The sequence below is a fragment of the Primulina huaijiensis genome, unplaced genomic scaffold (assembly GCF_012295235.1).
Source record: "Primulina huaijiensis isolate GDHJ02 unplaced genomic scaffold, ASM1229523v2 scaffold37775, whole genome shotgun sequence".
Lineage (NCBI taxonomy): Eukaryota > Viridiplantae > Streptophyta > Magnoliopsida > Lamiales > Gesneriaceae > Primulina > Primulina huaijiensis.
Genome location: NW_027358831.1, coordinates 273502 through 293756, shown reverse-complemented (window position 1 = coordinate 293756; position 20255 = coordinate 273502). Strand labels below are relative to the sequence as shown.

The window sequence follows — 20255 nt, the reverse complement described above, 5'->3', positions numbered from 1 at the left end:
ACTCTCATCTATTTGATGTGATGAAGTATTTTTAAATTGTACATATAATAGATAAGTGTCACTTCATTGATTAGTATGAAGACAGGTACAATAGATAAACATAATATCAATTTTTCTTGGGAAAAATTATATACATATATATGAAAATATATGATCTTGTTTTTTGCAACTTCTTTAAAATATAAGAAAAATATGAGAAGAAAAAAAAAAGTGACTTTAAATTTGAAGAGAAATAGTAACTGGTAAAGGAAATAAAAAAAATTCGATTTAGTAAATTAATTAATTATACCTCCTTTCTTATGGCTAACAGCGTCATAGCAATTGTATCATTAAAATAATTATTTTTGCTGTTTTTCTTGTTTCCAGTCAGATTGCATATCCTTACATTTTGGCTGAGTTTGGTAAGAGGATAAAATAAACTAATAATTAGTATGTAAATGATAAAAAAAAATGATTGTGATAGAAATGTAATATATGATGTAAAATAGTATTATGTTTGGTGTGATTTTTAAGTATGAGATAATTTTGAAATTTATGACGAAATGACAAAATTGCCATTTTCTTTATTTTTTCTTCTTTACTCCGGCGACGGCCCGACAACGGAGGTGGTCCGACGGTCGGCGGCGGGAGGAAGTCCGACGTGGTCGGCGGCTGGTCGGCGCAGGGAGGGGGTCTGACGACCGGCGGAGGTCGGCAGCGGCCCGACAACGGAGGTAGTCCGACGGCGGTCGGCGGTCCAGCGACAGTCCAGCGGCGGTCCGACGGTGGCTCGACGACGGTCCAGCAGCGGAGGTGGTCCGACGTTGGTGAAAGAGAAAGGGTAAAATTTGAAATATGATAGGGATATGGGAAGGATAAATAATCATAGGGAGGAAGGAGGTATTATTTAATCACACCTAATACAATCTCATCATTCATAGGAAATATTGAATTGGTTAAATAAAAATCATACCAAACATTGGATTAGGTGGGTTTAAAAATCATAAACCCACCTAATCACTCCAACCAAACGCACCGTTTGGTTAATCATTCTCGAGGGCATTTAAAATAAATTTAATCGCAATCCCACGAACAATAAAATAAAAACGTAATAAATTTTTTTATATATGAATTCTCTTTTTTTTTAAAAAAAATATTTTTTTTTATCTCCAGCCCCAATTTCAATTGATTCTTTTTATTTATATTTAATTTTTCCTGCGTCGGAGCTTATATTAATAATCTAATATTGTCGAAATTTATGATGTTACATGTGTCGGACATTAAACTTATATATTAAAGAACATGTTAATACTCTAAGTACAGCTAGCTGGCTATACTTACTAAATACCTAATTGAAAAGTCATACCTAATTCAATTTATTAAATATTACATGGTTTTGGCTAGACTCTTGAATTTATAATAAGCAGAGTGGATGAGATTTACATCATCCAAATATTTTATTATGGTTCATGAATTTTGTAAAAAGAAAATTTTTAATAAAATTTAATAGAAAACTTATAGTAAAACAAACTTATTGCTTTTTATGTCAAAAAACTCATATATGAAAAGTATTGTTTTTTATGTCAAAAAACTCATATATCAAAAGTATTTTTAATATATATTAAAGGAATAATTAATCACAAAAGCTCATGTGATACGGTGTTACAGATTATTTTTGTAATACGAATATTCTACTTGGGTCATATATGAAAACTATTGTTTTTTATGTCAAAAACATTAATTTTTATTGAAAATATGGACTTTGTTTACTCGTCTCATGAATAAAGATAAGTGAGATCGTGAAACAAGAAATATATTTTTAATTAACATGTGCACGCAAATGCAGGGTGGGTGATGTGAATTTCAACCAACTAAAACATGATTGGGAATAAAATGTCTCATGTTATCAAAGCATGTAGTTCGTTTTTTCCGCTATTGGGAATTAGTTTGGGGATATAAAAGTAATTATAATTTTGAAAACCGAAAAATTGATTTATTAATATGTTTAAAAAATTTTCCATCGGATTTGAGAATCGGTCGAAAGGGAAAGCACGTAAAATAATAAAATATCATTCAAAAGTTAAATTATGACCAAATACACATATAATTCAATATTCCATTTCTTTGAAGCGAAGAGAAGATCGGTATAATTGATTATCCAACCTGAGATCTAATCCAAAACTTTAACATTTCGCTGTCACATTATCTACAAGCATTCGATATTGTACATGGATATTATATAAATATGTGTGTATATATATGTGTGTGGAAATATGGAAATAAATTTAACTTCCAAAAGAAAATATATTTATTTTGGATCTCGATCCAATATTCGAATTTGACACGAATCTAGTACTCACCATGTATCTGATACTCTAACCAAATAATGATTTATAACATTAATAAATGTTTATTTTCTACACGAAACGAAACAATCGACGTTAGACATGTATTGAATAATCTAATAAAATGGCGTTTAATGTAATTTATAACATAGTAAATGTATTAACTATTATGCAACAGATAATGTGTTATCAAATGTAGTAAATAATTACAACCAAATATTGGTGCCATCGAGGTATCGGGTCGATCCAACGGCTCGGATTTTTCCGAGTCAATTTTATTTTTTTTTACATGGAGGTGGGCCCAGATCACTCATGTGGAGTGATCTCGGCCGTTCATTACCCGTGCAGGCAGTGAAATAATCCGAGGTATCGATCTACCTGTATAGCCATAGACACATGAGGAATGACATGTAGGTGCCTGCACGGGTAGGGTGAAATAATCCGAGGTATCCATCTACCTGTATAGCCATAGACACATGAGGAATGACATGTAGGCAGATACCACTTTTTTTAAAATGATATATTTATTTCGATTATTCTTAATTTTTTATTTTTTGAATTTTTTTTTTATACCTTTTACGTATTAATTATATTACAAAAGTAAATCTTTATGGTACGTGGATAGACGCTGCACATGTGCTAACGACTATCCACATGTAATCTTTACAATAATAATTTATGAGAAATCCCTTTAGTGATTGGTTTGATATATATTAACTTCTCGAAATAGAATTATAACTACATATAAATAAAAGGTTAATAAAATTTCGGAACGGATCGGTGTGAAATTTTTTTATCGCAAAAATAGAATTAATTGCATCAACATATTTTGTAAAAAAACGTTATGTAAAAGTAATTATCATAAAAAAAATCTCGAGTTTTTAAAAATTAAGTGTAAAACTCTCAATCAGAATAGATAAATGTGACTGAATTTTTATAATATTAAAATAAAATGTGTTTGACAGTTAAAAATAAAAAAATTATTCACATTTTAATGTTTTTTTTAAAAAAATATGTTCCTTCCAGGATTATTCATTAATCAGTATGTTCTTGCTTGGTAATTATGATAATGTTTTATTCTTTACTAGTTAAAAATTTTATTTGAAAACAAATCGAGTTGAATTTATTTTATTTTTTTGCAAATTTCAGAAAATTATTATTATTATTATTATTTTATTTTTAAAATTATATTTCCTCAATTTGACTTTTTATTTGAAAAGAAACAAAACAAGCAAAAAAGAGAGAGACTTAGATATCCTGTCATAGATCCCAATGGGACACTAAATGCCACTTCTGTAACAAGTTGGAATACGTAGAGTTTCTGTTCATGAAAATCATAGGATTGGATTCCTAGGATAACACATATAACCAGCAAAGGACGTCTTGTCCTATCAACTGAATTGCAAAATTGGTCAATTTTGTCAGAATTAAAATTCATAGTACATACCATCAATACAGAAAAAGGGTAACATATTTTTATTTGTAGATGCAATTCTTTACTTATTTTAATTATCACAATTTTAATAATTTCGTAAAAACTATATGGAATCCAAAACATTGAAATGATAATGATTATTAAAATTAAAAAGTTTAAAAAAATTCCCGGTTTAATGATTTTTTATTTTGATTTTGTTTTTATAATTTTATGTATTTTCATATAGGCAACTAATCATACATTTCCAGTAACAAAAAGTTACCTATAAGATGTTATTTTAATATAGATCGAATGTTTAGTACTATTTATTAATAAGAAGGTACTTATAATTTAAATATCTAATTAAATAAGATAAAAGAAGATAACATAACATATCGAATATTAGAAAAATAAAAATTCCATCTTCAAGTGTGTGCATAATTTGAGGTTATGATTTCGATCAATCAACTTTAGTGTAAACCAAATTATTTGTTTTTTTTAATATATATTTTTAACATATAACCATATAATATGTTGACTGTATTGTTTCCCTAAAGCATACGTAATTTGAGTGTCGTTTTGTTATTATTGGCTTTTGTAGTTTAGTTGTACTTTGATGCTGATTATTTGCATAATGTTCAGTGTTATATATATATAGATAGATATATATATATATATAGATATATGTATGTATATAACAGAGAGTTGTCTCTCAAGGCAAGGTGGGAGCCTAGAAAGGTATCTCTATCATGAGTTTGTGGGGGCGTCGGCCGACTCTTCATCTGTGGTGGTTTGACTGGTGGTATCTGTCACGTCTCAGGTTCGAGTTCGTGTCTGTGAGACTATATAATGGGCTCATATAGCTATTATTTCATATATGTCATTGTTTTACAAAAATGATCAACTCAAGTTATTGTAAGAGTACATTGTAATCAATTATAAACTATTTTTAAATATTTAATTTTTACCATGTAGGACAACACAATCACCCTTCCTTAAGAACGCGACACCCTCGTCGCGGCCTGACCCCTCGATCCACCAACGTCGATAATCTAGACGTGACTTCCTACATGTTCAATAGATGACTCCCGTCATGTAGCACTTTGCTTCGCAGGTTCAAGATATGACTCTCATGTACGTAACACTTTTCCCCGCATAACACTTATTTCTCGGTGTTCATTGCTAGTGACTGTCTATGTTACCATTATGTCACGCCACGTGCCCGGGCCGACGCCTGCGTAACTGTATAGTGAGCCCTTATAGCAACTACTTCGTGTTCGTCATCGTTTTACAAAAATGATTAATCCAAGTTGTTATAAAAATTCATTATACTCATTAAAAATGAATTTTAAATCTTTAATTTTTATCATATGTGACAGCAAAATTTCAAAATAATTTTTTCGCTTGTACGGTAAATGTGTGAATAAAATGTATTGTTTTTTGATAAAATGATATTTTATTTAGTTTTGAAAATGAAAAAATAAGTTATTTTGTTAATATAATCCAAATTCCATGAAATTTCATGGAATCTTTTAGTTTTATTAAGATTTCATTTAGTAAATAGAGAAAATGAAAAATATATAAAGATACAAAGAGACAATTATTGTATATATAAATATACATTTTGAATGTGAGATCCAGAAGAGATGAGTGGTGGGAAATAGAGAGAGAAATACGTGGTTTATAAATTTTAAAAATCTATTCAAATATTTAGGTTGTACCAAATGCATTTTCCGACAAATTATAATTGTAATTTAACTTTTAATGTTTGTATGTTAATAAACGGGATGAAATTATTAAAAGTCCAATTACATTTTCAAAAACTGTACAAGTTTCGTAAAGTTTTTAAATGTCAAGATTGAATCTCACTTTAACTTTTAAAATTCAACAAAATTTTATTTTGAATATCATTATTAACCTTCTACAGAGTATATAAAAAATCTTGATACCTCTCGATTTTTAAAATCTACAAAATTAATTATAAGTAATAAAAAAAAAGAATGTCTGAAATTATCAATAAGCTAAAAAAAAAGTTTGTGGCAACAAATAAAAAATATGGGTATTATAGTAAGAACAAAATCCACTACATCTTCCTCGGTGGATCCCTTGAGGTTGCGTTCGTATTCAGATATTTGAAATTTGTCATTTCGAACCTTTCGATCTAAATAAAAAATCCTTCCATCCAGACACAACGAGAATCTTGAAAGTAAGTGACAGAGAAAGATTTAAACCAAAAATCCTTTTATCCAGAGGCAATGAGAATCTTGAAAGGAAGATACAGAGAAAGGACGAGCGGGTAGGATCCAACACTAAAACTGAAAGTAACAACATTCCATACAAAACTCCACAGCCACAGGGCACGTTAAGAATTTCAACATCCAGCTTCGGGAATGCTACGAATTTTCCAATAACTAAATTAGAATAAAAGTGAGTTGCAAAATGGGTAATTGCAATAATTCACCTACTGTGAAAAGGCTCGGTCTTAAAGAATCATTCAATGGGGGTTCAAATCTGATTAACTCGAGGTCAACTGATCCAATCGAAACGAATATACAATGACACAGAAAACATGGTAATGAAAATCTTGAATAGATCCAACTACTACAAGAAGCATCTACAGACACATGATCAAACAATAATTCCGAAGACAGCTGCATAAATGAAGTAGAAACAAATTGTGAAATAAGAAAGAAACTGGAGAAATTCGCACACGACAAACTCGGGGATGGGTCAAATGCGGATATGAGGAGGTAATCACTAATGCTTTTACTTGTATCGATTTATGGACAAAGATGAAGATTTAATCGACAAGAAATGAAACTACACTTCATACTGGAATAGTTATTTGTCGTTTCCATGTTCTTAGGCAAGTATTCAGGGACCAATGCCTATAATGAGGGGAGGGGGAAACAACAGAATAGACTAATGAACTAAATCATAGATAAGTTGTGATACGGTTGTCTTGGTGCTAATAAATATTGACTATGTAACTTGGCCTACGAACTCGAGATAGCACGGATCAAGTCCAGTTTGTCATTGCAACTCGGAATAACCAAAGGGCATCATTCTGATTCTAACTTGTATGAATTTTGGATGCTACTTAATTACATAACTTTGAATTACAAAATGATGGCCTTGATATTTTAACTGTCTACTGACTAGTAACTGACAATAGAGAAGGAAAAGATATAAACCTTAATGCATATAAAAAGAAAGAGAACTAAACAGACCATCCTCGGTTGCAATTGCCATTACAGAGAAGAAAATAACAGCCAATACCACTTATTTAGCACTAAAAAGAAATCTTGAGAGTGTAAAGTAATAGAATTCAATGAATCTTTATAGTATGAAACGTTAAGAATTTCCGGGAGAAGCTTTTCGTTATATTCTTACTGGTTTCTGTAGAACAGCAGACAAGTATAATTCTGATTTCCCTGGACCATTAACTTTCTCTCCCAGGATCCACTTTAACTTCTTGTATCCGAATCTTTCAATCAACCGAGTTAGATCCCGTTTCTTGTCATCGATGGAACAGTAGAAGTTATCCAACCAAAACAATCCACCAGCCCTAAGTACACGATCAATATCAAACATCAAGAACTCTAATTTCTCAGGTTTACCCCCAATATCCAATCCATTAGCCGCATGAACCAAATCAAACACATTATCATAAAACGGAAACCTGTTATCCAAGCTTAAATACAAAGGGAAAAGTCCCCGAGAGGCAATGAATTCATTAAATGGCGCATCCACATTCAGAGAGGCAGTCACCATAGTCACATTTTTCTCAGCCATTCTAGCACCAAAAGTCCCCGAGCCGCCACCAATATCAAATCCAATCCTAATCCCACCATTTCCCATAGCCAACACATCATCAATAAGGAAATCATTCTTGCTTCGTGCCTTAACGTATCTTTGATTCTCATAGCCATTAGCAATATCAAAACAACCAGCACAATCCCGATTCAATTTCTTACTTTTCAAACAAGCAAAAGTCTTACATCCTATACCACTCCAACTAAATGCCTTTTCACTAACATTTTCCCAAAGTGACACAGGAAAAGGCTGTAAACCCACCTTAGGAACTGTCTTCGCAAAGCACCTCCTCCTCGGCAAAGGCTCACATCCTTGAAGAATCAACTTCTGACCAAGGCTCCAATCATCAGGACAGAGCCCATTGACTTTGTAACTCATAAATTGGGACAGCAAATCCACAGATTTCTCACAAGAATGCCCCACAGATGCCACCATCTCAGTGATTCCAGTTCTCGAATCTTTCCCTAAAGGCAGCTGATGGGGGTTTAAGAACTCTTTGAGCTCATTCGCAACATTGAGTCTCGAAAGGTCGAGGCTTTCATACCCCAGTATTTCTTTCTCCATCTGGGCTAGCTTCTTCTGCGAAGATTCGATCTCTCTCAGAATTAAAGTCACTTTTTCTGAGATCACAGCCATGTTCTTTGGATTCTGGTGAACTGTAGTGGGTTGGTATTTGAAAGCATAAAAAGCAAAGACATTTGTGGTTATTACTGAAAAAAGCATAATCAAATTCACAGAAGAGGAACAAACAGATGCCCTCTTGAATCTTGCTGTTCCATCTCCGATTTTCAAAGAAACAGAACCCATTTTTGTTGCCTAATCAATCCCAATCTCCAGATAGTAAAAGAAGGCAGAAAGTGAAAATATAAACAGTGATAGAATCAAGATTCCGCTTCAGAGAGTGAACGAGCAAGCTATAGAGAATTTATTTTGAGTAGGACATTGATACTGATACTGTACGTTTAAACATGGTTATAAGGAGTGTTAGTCGGTACTATTTGAACCGTAAACGTGTACGTAGATCCAGTTGGGTTGCGGGATCTGCTTCAAATTGGGGTGAAACCGTGAAATAATATCTTGTTGTGGATCGAGATGTAAAAATCGACGGCTATGATTTGGTCTGTTAGGCAAAAAGTCAAAGTTTTTAAAATCCATAAAAATTTTCGGTAGACAATCTCATAAATCAATTTTATGAGTTATAAATTCTATTTGGATCAATTATAAAAAAATTATTTTTATGCAAAAATATATTATTTTTTATTATAAATATGAGTAGAGTTGATCGGTCTTACAAATAAAGATCACGTATCACAAAAAATACTCTTTTAAATTATATATGCATGTGTGTATCCATGCCCAAATTTCCTTCTACAAATCAGCCCTACCAGTTCAAATTTTATTTATTTATTTATTTTTTTGGGAGAAATTTTGGATGGAGTGCACTCTGTTTAATGTGTTTTTCCCCTAAAAATGAAAATATTAGGCACACTATATACTACACAATTTTTTTAATTAAAATTGGATAATTTAATTCGCTACCCAATTCCAATTGGATATATGGTATTTAAAACAGGATAAGTTTCTTTTTTCAATATATAAAATGTAGCACTTCACGTTTTTTAAAGGACATAATTTCATGGTGGCTGACATATATATATAAGGGATATTTGATTTTAATTTGAAAAGAGAACTTGGAAAGTACTTTGAAAAAACAAATGGCACATTTGATTTTGTTGAAATAATAAAATTATCATTGTACATTTCAAAATATACTAGAAATTGTATGATCAAATCATTCTAAACTATTATATTCTGAGAAAAATTATAATTATAATATTATGATAGAATTTTTTAAGAAGTGATTAAAAGTTGAGTTCTTTAAGTGATTATGTTATACAAGTAAAGGATAAGCCAGAAGATAACTCATAGACAAGATTTGAGGATATTTTTCATTAAAATCCTCGGATGACAGGGTCATCGAGCCTCTAAATTCTAATGGTGACATGATTTGTATGGTGTTGGTATCTTGTGAGACGGTTTCACGAATATTTATATGTGAGACGGGTCAACCCTACCGATATTCACAATAAAAAATAATACTCTTAACATAAAAAGTAATATTTTTCATGGATGACACAAATAAGATATATGTATCACAAAATACGACCCGTGAGATCGTCTCACACAAGTTTTTGTCATTTGTATGAACTGAAACTAAAACAAGAAAAATTTAGTGGGACAAAAATAGGTAATTATCCTTATTTACACGACAGCTACGCTAATATTACAAAAAGTTGAATAAAAAAACATAATTTGTAAACTACTACTTTATTCTGAGAGTTTAGGAGTATACACTTAAAAATAGTAACAGCAGATTCTATCGTCGTGTTACCAATTATTACAGTGGCTCTGGTGTTTGGATGGCCAAAAATAAACTTCAATGTTATACACCCATTTCGACCTCGAGCAGAGGAAATGCTGACAGATGCATCTATTTTTGTTTTTGTTCTACCAAAGGTCCACGACAAGAGAGGCAAAAACTCATGTCCAAAGAGTAACAATGGATTTCTAAAGAATATATAGATTTATAGCAGTGATACAGACAGGAACAACACCCGGCAGCTTAGCTTAAAAGTCAAGTCAAACTGTAGTATACCTCCTTTATACATCAGCATACAATCAGATGAACAGAACAGTTATTCTCTAATAACCACAAAACACAGTAAAAGTTGATAGATTCAAATCTCGCCATTTGTGCCTTTATGCGGAGGCAGGAGCAGTTGAAGCAGTTGTAGAGTTCGTGGATGCTGGCACTGATAATCGTCGGATTTGATCGTGCTGCTGATTTGGTGGAAGTTGTTGGAGTTGCCACATCTGGTGCTTTACAGGGGCCTGTTGTGCAATGCCATTAGATGTTCTTCCATCTTCCCTAAGCTCCATCTTTGCAAGCTTTAGTCGTTGAACTTCGGCAGTCAATGCTTCATGTAAAGCTGCCCCATAAAAAGTTCGGAAGACAATTCTTTTATCCAGCTCACGGCCGATAAAAAAATATCATAAAAAATAACAAAAGTAACTAATATTCTACATAGAAAGTTATTCTGAACAAAAATCTAACTAAGTTGCTATAGCTAAATACAAAAAGCAGCAAGTACAGTGGTTTGAATTTCTTGAGATTTTTTGCACACTCCAAAGGCTGGAACCATGTCAAATAATTACAAGCAGCAGATTCCATACAATGCACCACCCTTTAGCACAGTAATTGTTTCAGATTCCTAATGCCGTTCATGATACTTCAACAGATGTACCATGTCACCATGGTCAACTTAGCAACAGATGTGAATGCTTGATAAAATTCAAGTCGATGAGATCTAAATTTCATCGTCTATAAACAAAGCAGATGAATGGAAAACGCATGTAGGATTCTAAAAGCATATGAATAGATAAAACTTGAATTACTAGAGCGGCTGCTTTGCTGGACAGGCTCCAGAAACATGAATTGTGATCGTGAGTATAACTAGAAGAAATATGCGAGAAGATACAGAATCAGTAATATGTCAAAACTGTAGAGAGTAGCTACTGTTTAAGTAAAAGTATCACAAGTCATACTATCTCGGGAAATTCCTTAAAAGATTTTTTAAATGACTCTGACAAAATACTGTGCCAAGGTTGTGCAACACAGAATGCAAAGAAATGTTAAAGAAGAGTGAAAATAGAATGTAATTACAATTTATAATCGGGTAATATAAAGCATTCTAAAATGCTACAAGGATATGTTTCTCATCTGCTCTATATGGTACGAGAGCATACTATCTGGGTGAGAATAAGCGCATTATCAAACGAGAGCAAAAAATCGAAATACAAATTTATAGTAATGGATGAAATATGAATACCATCTCTGAGATGTGCCTGTTGCTCCATAGCTTTAAGACGAAACTTCAATTCATTGTTCTGATTGGTTAGCTCACTGTAGTCTTTCTGCAGATGAAACATGACTCGTGTTACCACATTATTGGTGTTCATTGCAAAAAATGCATGATAACTGGCCAGTCACTGACTACAAACCTGTAGAATAGTAAATTGAGCTGACAGTGTGGTGGCCTCTGTTTGCAGAGTTTGCACCTTGTGTTCCAATTCAGATATATAGTGCAGCTTCCGCTCCTTGGAACGAGCAGCTGAGTGCCTATTAGCCAATATCCTGAAAAAAAAACTACGTAAAAAAGCTTGACATCAGCAGCTGTGTCAGTAAAATTGTTTTAACCATACCTTTTTGCCCGTTTAGGGTCTGATACAGCAATTTCTGCAAGTCTCTCATCCGCCGCAATCTTTTTCAGCTCAACTTCATTAAATTCACCATGTCCAAATTCAATATTTAGCTTAACTGAGTTGTCGCTCGCCGAATTGCTTGGTGAGATCTGATCCGCCCGATTGAACAAGGAAGACTGTAACTTCGGTGATTCATCACCAAATTCAAAATTCCCAAAGGCACTATCCACTGAAAGACTTCTGTAATGACGAGCTGGCGGTGCAATATCTCCAGTGGCACTCCTTTTGACTCCCTCCCTCAAATTTGTTCCATGCTTTGAGATAATTTCTAACTCGGTATTGCTGCTGTCGCCACCACTTAACTTTGTTCCATTATCTTTATGCTCGACAACAGAGGAATTCAAAGCATTCACTTGATCCAAATTAATCAAAGAGTTAAACAAGTCGTCCACAACCTCTCCCTCTGATCTTCTGTCACCTATTCCATCTGCACTGATCTTTCTATGAGTTGGGATATCCATATCTTGTCTCATCAGCCCAAAGGGCTTGTCATTTCCCATATTCTCTCTCATACTTGCAGTTCTTCCAAACATCCCTTGACCACTTATCGGAAGCAACTGAGGAGAAGACTGAATCACAGCTGAGAATTCTAATGGAACATCACTATTAGAACGGTGATGTCCTCTACGAGGGGGGAGGCTGTCAGTGGCTCGAAACAAATTTTCCCTCCGAATGGACGGAGCCATAGGAGGACCTCTAGAACTAACGTCTGTCTCCTCCATGGACACATCTTTCATGTTTGAGTTCGATGAAGCCAGTGACGATTCGCTTGGAGGGAAAGGACTCAAAGGAGGCAAGGAATTGTTTGCAAAAAATGAGGGTTGGGATATAGACCTCGCATGAGAGCCCCCTACATTGAAAGCTTGATTCACGGATTGTTTCAAATTGGGCTGAGCCATCAAAATGGACCAAACTCCGAGGATTCACACAATCAAACCTTGGACCCTTTACAACAAAAGCTCGAACTTTATGCCAACAAACGGATCGGAGAATCAAATACGTAAACAGAAAACCTTCCCCAGTTATCTCAATACAACACAATAAACGACCCTCAAAATCACAATCACCGAATTCCTTCAGCTATGAAAAATAAAGCCTTTTATTCAAGAACCCCAAATGCGAACTTCACTGTGACTCCCATTCAAAATCTTCAGACACCATATTCAGTTCATTCGTACTCGAACATCAATGGAAAAAAAAACCCCAAAAACGAAAAACACAACGACGCACAGGTACCAGAATTAAAAAAACAAAAACAAGAACAGAAACAAGATAAAATCCAAAACGCATTGACAAAACGGTCGCACCTGTGAACAAAAGGAGCAGAAAACACCCCTTTCAGCTAGCTTCTTCAATGACGAAAACCCTGAAATTGAAATATATATTTATTACGAAAAAATGGACTTTTGAGCGAATTTCCCGCTGAGAACGGCGGTGATATCGTTAGAAGACAAAAACTTTGGATTGCATAAAAAATGACGGAATAATTGTTAAATAGACTAGTGAGGGAGAATGGAGTGTGAAAATGTTTTTTCCTTTATCGCTATCTCAGTCGAGTGCAGGCTTCCATCCCCCTATCCATTTCAATTACATTTGCATTTGCATTTCGAGCAAAGAAATGTCATCCGCATTAACTCTGGGCCCACTTTATTACAAACATGTTATTTACAAGAAGATTTTATGTCATTTATATACTTCATGCAATAAAAAAATTATATCCAATCAACAACGATTGTCAATAATTACACAAATTAAAATAAAAATATCAAATATTTCATCAATCTTTTAGTAGATTCGGGATGAGATTCAAATAATTTGGTCAAATATTCGTATCAAATGGAATTCTCCAAGTCTACCACAAACTTTAAAATATTATATTATTTTGTAAAAATAAATTGCAACATTTACTGTAATATTTATAAAATCAAATTACATTTTGAATTCCATGATAACCCTTGAAAGAAGCAGAAGTAAGATGTGTGAGGAACAGAAAATTTTAGATGATTAAATATGAATGTAGATGTTGACCATTTTGAGTGAATGTTTTGGATAATTCAATTCATGGATTTCACTTATTTTTCTTGAACCTTAAGAAACCATTGCCTGTGATATATTTTTCGATTTCATACTACAAAACTCGTTTTATTTTTTGCGTTGCAGAGAGTATTGGCAATCCGTTTTGGTCATCTTCTAACCAAATTGGCTATATATACTATAATATATGTGGCTCGGTGACTCTGCATGTTCTCGGTTATGGCTTTTACATGTAATTGAATTTCCAGTTTACAAAGATTTAATTTATTCCTGGTTAAAGCTAGAAAGGCAAATTTTCATTTTGGAGCACCGGATCTTCTTAGTATTTAAGATTAGTTTTTGTTTTTTATATCATAATTTTAGATTAGATAAACATTATGTATTATTTATTTTACGCAAAAACATATGTAAAACGGTATGTTGTAAGACGGATATTTGATTTGACTTAATTCGTGAAAAAAAATATTGTTTTTATATAAAAAAAAATATTACTATTAATGATAATTATAGATCCAGTCAATCTTTCTTCTGATTATAGACATGCGAGATCACTTCACAAGATATTTAATCTTTATTTTATTAGCATGCAACAATGACGTCAATTGGAAGAAATTATTGATTAGTAGCTCATATGACATCAACATCTCAAATTCGGGATGATGTATCAGATTCAGATTCGATAGTAACATTCTCACTACCCCAAGTCAAATAATAATTTTAAAAAAAATTGGAAGGTTATGTTTCAATTGATGACCAACCTAAATAACTTCACGATGGAGCAGTTGTAATCGATCTACATCTTAATTTTGGTTTGAATACAACAGTCAAGAAAAATCGATGGACATACCTGGAAAGGAGGCGTGTGTATATTTTGATTATTGGCGAAGTATAATTCGTTCTATCGTGAAAAGCTTATAGTCCAAATTGTTGTCGAAATCGGTGTTCGACTTATTTAATGCACATTACATTTCTTTAAAATAAACTTAAAATAATTCAATATACACTAGAAATTAATGTATACACTAAAACAACTAAGTACAATAAATTCGAGTTCCTCCGACAAGGGAAGATTGTTATTTGAATGCTTTAGAGTTCTGGTCTTTTTCCCACTAAATAAAGGGCTATCAGTGTATATATGTTCTATTCTGATGCAATCAGCAGGCTAAGGTCCATTATATATATAGGAAAAAATGGTATCGACTTTGCGGATTAAAGAGCAGCCAAATCACTCAATTCAGAAAAGATAAGATTCAATCCTGTGTTGGGTAGTTGTGTACACTTCTGCCATTATAAAGGTCATATCACATGGAATGAAATCACAAGTCGATTGCTGAAAATTTCCAGTTTCCCTAAACCCTCTCTTCTGTTTCTCCACCAACCCTATCTGTTATGCAGCTCAAACAATCCAAGAAGTGGAGGTTCGAAACAGCTAAAAGACCCAGAAGGAAATTAAATAAATAACACGAACAAGCGCATGGTGTTCACATTAGATGAATAGATGAGGGACCAGTGAAAGCTGCAACTTTCTGGGCATTCTGGGCTTCCGATTTGTAAAGGCCTCTCATTTCCTTTTTCCTCTGCCGTGCTTCACGTCGATCTAATTTCACAGCACCCTGCAAATGAACTGACCAGATTTGACAATCCAACTAAACCAAGAAAGCCTATGCAGAAATTGTGAAAAAGGATGAGGCCATCAAGATTAAATCAGTTAGTCAAGTCACTGAAAAAGCAAGAATATTTATCAATAATAATGTAAACTTCACAATTTTATACTACCTTTCTTTCTTTCTTTTCCTCCTTTGATTCTTGACCGTGTGGCTTCCTCTCCTGAAGTGCAGCTTTCTTAGAATTGGCCTCTCTCTCATCATTTGATTTCTGTTCGACATGTTTTCTACTATGAGGTAAAAAATCTACAGCAATCTTTTCTTTTCCTTTCAGAGCAATCACTTGGTTAGGTGCGTCAGAGGCACCAAATATGGTTTCAGCTAGCTTCTTCTTCCTCCTTGCCTCTGGAACTCCAATTTTACCAGGATGATTGTCAAGAGTTGAATAAGTAGAAACGATAGTTTCACAATCCCATACTTCTGACTCGTCGCTACTTTCAACAAATGTTTCCTCCTCGTTTTCATTTTCTCCTTCATATTCAACAGCATATTCCTTGCACCTGCGAATCACATCTACATCTGCAGTAGATTCGGGTGACTCAACATCATCTGTTCCCTTGCCATCATGCAAGAGGTTTGAAGGACGTTCCTTGAAAGCAAGATTGAGTTTTTCCGCAAGGGACTCCTGACACTCTTCTTCCTCATCCGAGTAATCACTATGTTCATTATCAGAGGCATATTCATGAAGTTCAAGCTGTATGAAATACCATCAGCATGATAATTTTTAAAAGCAAGACAACAGAAGTATACCATCGCAATACAAATGACAACAAAAAATCTGTATACTCTGTAGCTTTTATCAGTAAAGGAGTCAACTTCAGTTGCTTTGTAGAATCTAATGAATGCAGCGATGTGTGCCCCTTAACCTTTTGCCAATGCGCAAGGCATGGCACGACCTCAGGTGGGAAGACATGCCTCGACATGAGGCATGTGCCTCAGTGCCTTAAATGCATTAAAATAGGCACTTTGTTAAATAGTTTTGTCTAATATTGTTCGATAGTTGATAAATATATATCAGATATCAATCAATAGAAAGGCGAAACTAAAATCCATACAAATGCTTACGAAGGGGTGACTATACTACCCCTCACCTAAACCACCCTCATGCGCCTTAATGTGACTTGCATCTTTAATAACTATGAATAAAATACAGTAACCTGACTAGTTTTTTCATCCCTTGGTTCAAAGCATTCACTTGAAAATTGTTCCTAAGCTCCTCGAAAATAAAACCACAAGTTTCATTTTATTGAATTTCACAAAAGTTATACACATACTTTAAGGAAATGAAAAACAGAACTCACCAAGTCAAACTGCTCATCTAAAGGCCGTCGAACTCTCGGGTTCTCATTGACTAAGACCGAATTAACATCCACATTTTCTGGCACACCAAAATTACCACTTTGACTGTGACCAGCCATTGATCCCCCTGTGAGGTTCAACTTCGCATCGATATCGTCATCAACTGCTCCTTCTAAGAGATTTGCTGTGACAACAAAATCCTCTTCCAGATCCTCAACATCAGATCCGAACTTGGACGAATCACTGTCATCAAGCATGGCTGCCACGTCAGCATCCAAGACTTTCTGTAATCTCACACCGACTGTCTTGGCAGCAACACTATAGATTGATTTCTCAACAGAAACATCATTTATCTTGTGAACGTCAACCCTTGATGAGTCATATGCCTATCAAGTAATACAAGTAAATGGAGAAATAAATTATCGTATAAATGATGAAATCAAAACAAACAAAAATCTTGTAATTTTTGAAGTGATAGAAAAACAATGACCAACTAATTATCAATAAGATAAGATGTTTTTAAACAATTACTGCTCCATATGGAATTACCAACAGTTATCATCTCGTCTTTTCACCAAATTTATACACGTAGAACTTGTGAAACTCACATTATACACAACCAGCAGCTACTGTCGACATGATTATTTTCCAATTCTGAAGAAATATCAATATGTTGTTTCCTAAAAAAATGGGACAATATATAACTCGATTCATAAAATCATAAAAACAAGTATACGCTCAAACTGAACACATCATTATACGTTGGTAAATAAAATAAATATATATATTTAGTCAATTTACCTTTACATCTAGCGGGAGCTGCAATAAGCTAGCCTTGGGATTATCATAATACGTTGAACCGCCGCCCCTGTTCTTGATCTCCCGCAAATGAGTCAAATAGTCATACCCATCATCCGGAAACCCCAGCTCCAAAATCTCCTTTCGTACATGATCAGGTAACGCCGCATTTTGATTCATGTAATTACCAGATCCCACAAAATCATAATTCCCTTCCTCGTAATCGCCACCGCAATCTTCTGGGGAATCGGCAAAAATAAAATCAGGATTCCTTAGAGATACGTCGTCCTTCGGCACTCCGTCACCAGTCAAAGAATCGAGTGGGTAGCCATTATTATCGACCCGCACGAAAACCCGGTCGCCAGAGGGATCCGAAGTGTAATTCGGGTCAGACGTGTCTCTGGACAGGAGCTGGAATGTCGCCGACTTCTTCTTGTCGATGAATTTCTTCTTCTTGCCCATCTATTGCTCAGATATCTTATCTCCTCAACTTCCTTGAGCTCCAAATGGAATAACAGAGAACGAACATCTCAAAGAAAATTAGGGTTTGGTGTACATGGAGAAAGGAAAATGGTTGAGAACAACTAGATAACGCCTAAACCCTGGAGCTGGAGCTTGGAGTGCGTTAAAATTCTCTCTTCTATTGGATCGGAGTCCAGTTAAATTGCCCAGCCCAGCCCAGCCCAGCCCATCCCATCCAAGCCCATTTAGGTCGTAGTTTAAACTTATATATCATGTTGTTATTCCAAATAAAATAGGTGTTCAACGAAAATGACATGATTTGTTATATGTTAAATATGAAGCATTTCTTGCAGTCAAATGCTAATTTTTAGATCATCAACATATATGTCAAATTTCAAAATCGCTGAAAACCATGTAAAACAATCAGTTGGTGTCGGAATTTCTCTCGGTCCATCAAATGCTTAAGTCACGCGCAACTTGTTAGAGTTAGTCTTGCAAATACGATATGTTAGTAGTTATTTAACACATAACATACACACAGTGAAAGTATCATTCTTTTTTAGTATGGCATGTCCAATAAGTCTGAATCTCAAGTAATCATTGATTTTGACTTTTTTATAGTGAAATATGTTCGTGTATCCATCTAACGAGTCAATAAATTTATTTAGGAAACATAAAAAAAAAAATTATTATATTTTGGAGGAGTAAACTCTAACAATGTAATTAGATATCTATTAGTGACATTGATACTACATAAACATTAAGTTGATACGAGACATCATTGTAGAGTCTGAATGAGAAGTTAAAAGTAGACAAATAGATGAATAAGTGTGTAGATAAATAAATATTAAAATTCGTTTTAGTACATGAACTGTTGATAAATTGATACATAAACTTCTCTAAATGGCTTAATTGGTGTAAAAACTATTTAAAAATTGAGATATTGGTACATGATCAAAATAAAAAGTCAATTTTATCTTCAACTTAAATTACTTTTAAGTCAAATTACCATTAATAAATAAATTCAATCAAATATACACCTTTTATTTTCAATGTTATTTAATTTATTTTATTTGTTATTATTTAAAATATATATTTATTTTAAAAATTATATTATGATAAATAATTATCAACTCAAATGCACAACTAATTTTTTTGATATTGATAAAAATATAATAAATTAATATCTGTCAACATAGCTCAGATTTATTATTTTCGTATCATCGAATAAAATATAATAACCAGTTTAATATGATTGACCCCTTACATACTGAGTGTTTCTCCAAACAATCACCATCTTACTTCCCTCCCCAGATAAGGGTGAAGATCAAGTGGAAGAAAATGAACAATACATGTTTCGAGGTTTGTGATCAAGTTCGAGACATGAAGTTTCAAGCACCTATTTTAATTTTATTTTCCTTTACGTCATCTTTTCCGCAATTGTGTTATGCACTGTAAAAATAGTTATGATTATGTAATAGACTGACTTTTGGCTATTTTATATACTACTTGGCTTTTTATATTTTTTTTGCGATTTTAATTGTTAAACAACGCCAATAACGCGTTTCGATTTTGAGGCATGACATAGTCCTTATCATGGCTTCAAATAATCTAGAAATTTTAACGAGGTGGGCCAGATTTGTAATCTTTATCCTCGACCTGGCGTGAATTAAATAACTATTTTCATCACCACTTCAAATATCGGTTGAATCAACCAAATTTTTTTTCAAATCCACTTAAAAAAATTGATAAAATAATCCAATTACTTGCATAAATATTAATATCACTTAAATAATACAAACTTTTGTAATACATGGTTTTAACAAACAAAAAATATGAAACTACATAATTATCACGAGGTGACGAGTTTGATCATGAATACAATTTAAAAGTTATGAATTTGAGCTTTCATTTTTATTAATTATCATTATCATTATGAAATAGCAGTAATGATATCATTATTGAGAGCCTTGAGACGTGTTTGGAGACGAAGACAAGTATTTCAGAATTTGAAAATTGAAAATATTGAGATAATTATTAATTTTAAGTATAGTTTGGTACACACGATATGATAAACATGTGATATAATATAAGAATAAGTTAATGATATATAAGATGTAG

At 33.4% G+C, this 20255-nt stretch overlaps 3 protein-coding genes across 6 annotated transcripts; all 3 read right to left on the bottom strand.

Moving 5' to 3' along the window:
- Positions 1-6912: 6912 nt before the first annotated feature.
- LOC140968670 (probable methyltransferase At1g29790) lies at positions 6913-8502 on the bottom strand. The gene has a single exon (XM_073429701.1). It carries the CDS (start codon positions 8359-8361, stop codon positions 7120-7122), a length of 1242 nt encoding a protein of 413 aa, XP_073285802.1. The 5' UTR covers positions 8362-8502; the 3' UTR covers positions 6913-7119.
- A 1598-nt stretch (positions 8503-10100) lies between these two features.
- LOC140968669 (bZIP transcription factor 29-like) lies at positions 10101-13461 on the bottom strand. Of its 4 annotated transcripts, none has more exons than XM_073429698.1 (5): positions 13185-13461; positions 11818-13054; positions 11617-11749; positions 11445-11529; positions 10101-10544 (listed from the first exon to the last, which is right to left on the bottom strand). In XM_073429698.1, the coding sequence occupies exons 2-5, from the start codon at positions 12774-12776 to the stop codon at positions 10315-10317; spliced, it is 1407 nt and encodes a 468-aa protein (XP_073285799.1). In that variant the 5' UTR covers positions 12777-13054; positions 13185-13461; the 3' UTR covers positions 10101-10314. The 4 variants fall into 4 exon arrangements, with proteins under 4 accessions (XP_073285799.1, XP_073285800.1, XP_073285801.1 ...); XM_073429699.1 differs by having other exon boundaries at positions 11818-13025; XM_073429700.1 differs by having other exon boundaries at positions 11818-12822.
- A 1659-nt stretch (positions 13462-15120) lies between these two features.
- On the bottom strand, positions 15121-18290 carry LOC140968764 (uncharacterized). The gene is made up of 4 exons (XM_073429865.1): positions 17676-18290; positions 16877-17260; positions 15688-16269; positions 15121-15524 (listed from the first exon to the last, which is right to left on the bottom strand). Exons 1-4 carry the CDS (start codon positions 18132-18134, stop codon positions 15393-15395), a joined length of 1557 nt encoding a protein of 518 aa, XP_073285966.1. The 5' UTR covers positions 18135-18290; the 3' UTR covers positions 15121-15392.
- Positions 18291-20255: the final 1965 nt, after the last annotated feature.

Coding starts and splice junctions, on each gene's coding strand:
- LOC140968670 (XM_073429701.1), bottom strand. CDS start 8,361: ATGGGTTCTGTTTCTTTGAAAATCGGAGATGGAACAGCAAGATTCAAG.
- LOC140968669 (XM_073429697.1), bottom strand. CDS start 12,776: ATGGCTCAGCCCAATTTGAAACAATCCGTGAATCAAGCTTTCAATGTA. Junction 11,750..11,817: donor GACCCTAAACGGGCAAAAAG/GTATGGTTAAAA, acceptor TTTTTTTTTCAG/GATATTGGCTAATAGGCACT. Junction 10,545..11,444: donor ACAGGCACATCTCAGAGATG/GTATTCATATTT, acceptor TTTATGGGGCAG/CTTTACATGAAGCATTGACT.
- LOC140968764 (XM_073429865.1), bottom strand. CDS start 18,134: ATGGGCAAGAAGAAGAAATTCATCGACAAGAAGAAGTCGGCGACATTC. Junction 16,270..16,876: donor TAGATGAGCAGTTTGACTTG/GTGAGTTCTGTT, acceptor TATTTCATACAG/CTTGAACTTCATGAATATGC. Junction 15,525..15,687: donor AGGAAAAGAAAGAAAGAAAG/GTAGTATAAAAT, acceptor GTTCATTTGCAG/GGTGCTGTGAAATTAGATCG.